This window comes from Cariama cristata, unplaced genomic scaffold (genome assembly GCF_000690535.1).
Source record: "Cariama cristata isolate BGI_N322 unplaced genomic scaffold, ASM69053v1 scaffold32860, whole genome shotgun sequence".
NCBI classification, from domain to species: domain Eukaryota; kingdom Metazoa; phylum Chordata; class Aves; order Cariamiformes; family Cariamidae; genus Cariama; species Cariama cristata.
The window spans coordinates 1,347-2,339 of record NW_009593490.1 but is presented as its reverse complement, the minus strand read 5'-3'; the positions used below and the strand labels follow the sequence as shown (position 1 = coordinate 2,339).

Sequence of the window (993 nt, the reverse complement as noted above, 5' to 3'; positions counted from 1 at the left end):
CGGGCCACCCCCGGTGCCCCCCCCCCACGCCTCAGCAGCGTCACGCTCCCGCCCTGCCCCGTCCCACCTACCGATCGATCTTGGGCAGGGTGGTGATCCACACCAGCAGCGGGATGAGGAAAGCTGCAGTTTTACCACTGCCGGTCTCGGCCACGCCGATGATGTCGCGGTTTTGCAGGCCGATGGGGATCGCCTGGCGCTGGATGGGGGTGGGCTCCTGGCGAGGGAAGCGGCAGATTTAGGAGCAGAACTTCCCCTCCTTGCTCCTCCAAAGACTTGACCCCAAGAGCCAGCCCTTTTCTCCTTCACCCAGCTCCCCCAAGGGCCATCGGGGTCTGCTGGCAGCAGCCCCCCCTCCCCGTGCCCACCTTGTAGCCGCACTTGTAGATGACCTCCAGGATGTGGGGGGGCAGGGAGGAGTCCTTCCAGGAGCGGATGGGGTTGGGGATCTTGCCCCCCTTGGTGGTGATGCTGTAGTCCTCACGGAAGATGCGCCAGTCCCTGTCTGTCATCTCGTCCAGCTTCTTCTGTGACCAGTGACGGTCATCCCAGCGCTGCTTGGCCTCTTTCTTCCGCAGCTTCCGCAGCCGGGCCCTGGGTGGGGGGCGAGAAAGGGGACCAGGTTCACCCCGTGCCTCCGGGGAGGCTGGAATCGTCCTGCCACCCAGCCAAAGGATTTGTGGCAGCCCAGAGCCACCCCCCAGCCAAGCAGAGGCAGCCAGCACCCCCAACAACCCCCCTCGTTGCCCGCCCAGCTCCCCCCGCGCGCGCGCACTCTTCCTGCTCCTTCTCCTCCAGCGTCCGCCTCTTCTCCATCAGGTCCCCATAGAAACGCGACTGTTCCCGTTTCTGCTGTTTCAAGTCGATCCCTGCGATGAAGCCCCGGCCCAGCAGCTGCACTTGGTGTCGTTCCTTGTACCTAAAACAGGACAAGAACGTCAGGGGCTGGGCTGGGGGTGCCCCGTGCCCCCAAAGGCACCCCCAGCCCCAGGG

General features: G+C 65.4%; 1 protein-coding gene across 1 annotated transcript in view; it reads right to left on the bottom strand.

The window, feature by feature from the left end:
• DDX23 (DEAD (Asp-Glu-Ala-Asp) box polypeptide 23) overlaps positions 1-993 on the bottom strand; it is a gene marked incomplete at both ends in the record, with an annotated part of 2,970 nt that overhangs the window by 643 nt on the left and 1,334 nt on the right. Inside the window, 3 exons of the mRNA XM_009694615.1 lie at positions 72-217; positions 369-594; positions 776-919. Of these exons, the coding sequence (XP_009692917.1) occupies positions 72-217; positions 369-594; positions 776-919 (516 nt within the window). The remainder of the gene's footprint in view (positions 1-71; positions 218-368; positions 595-775; positions 920-993) is intronic.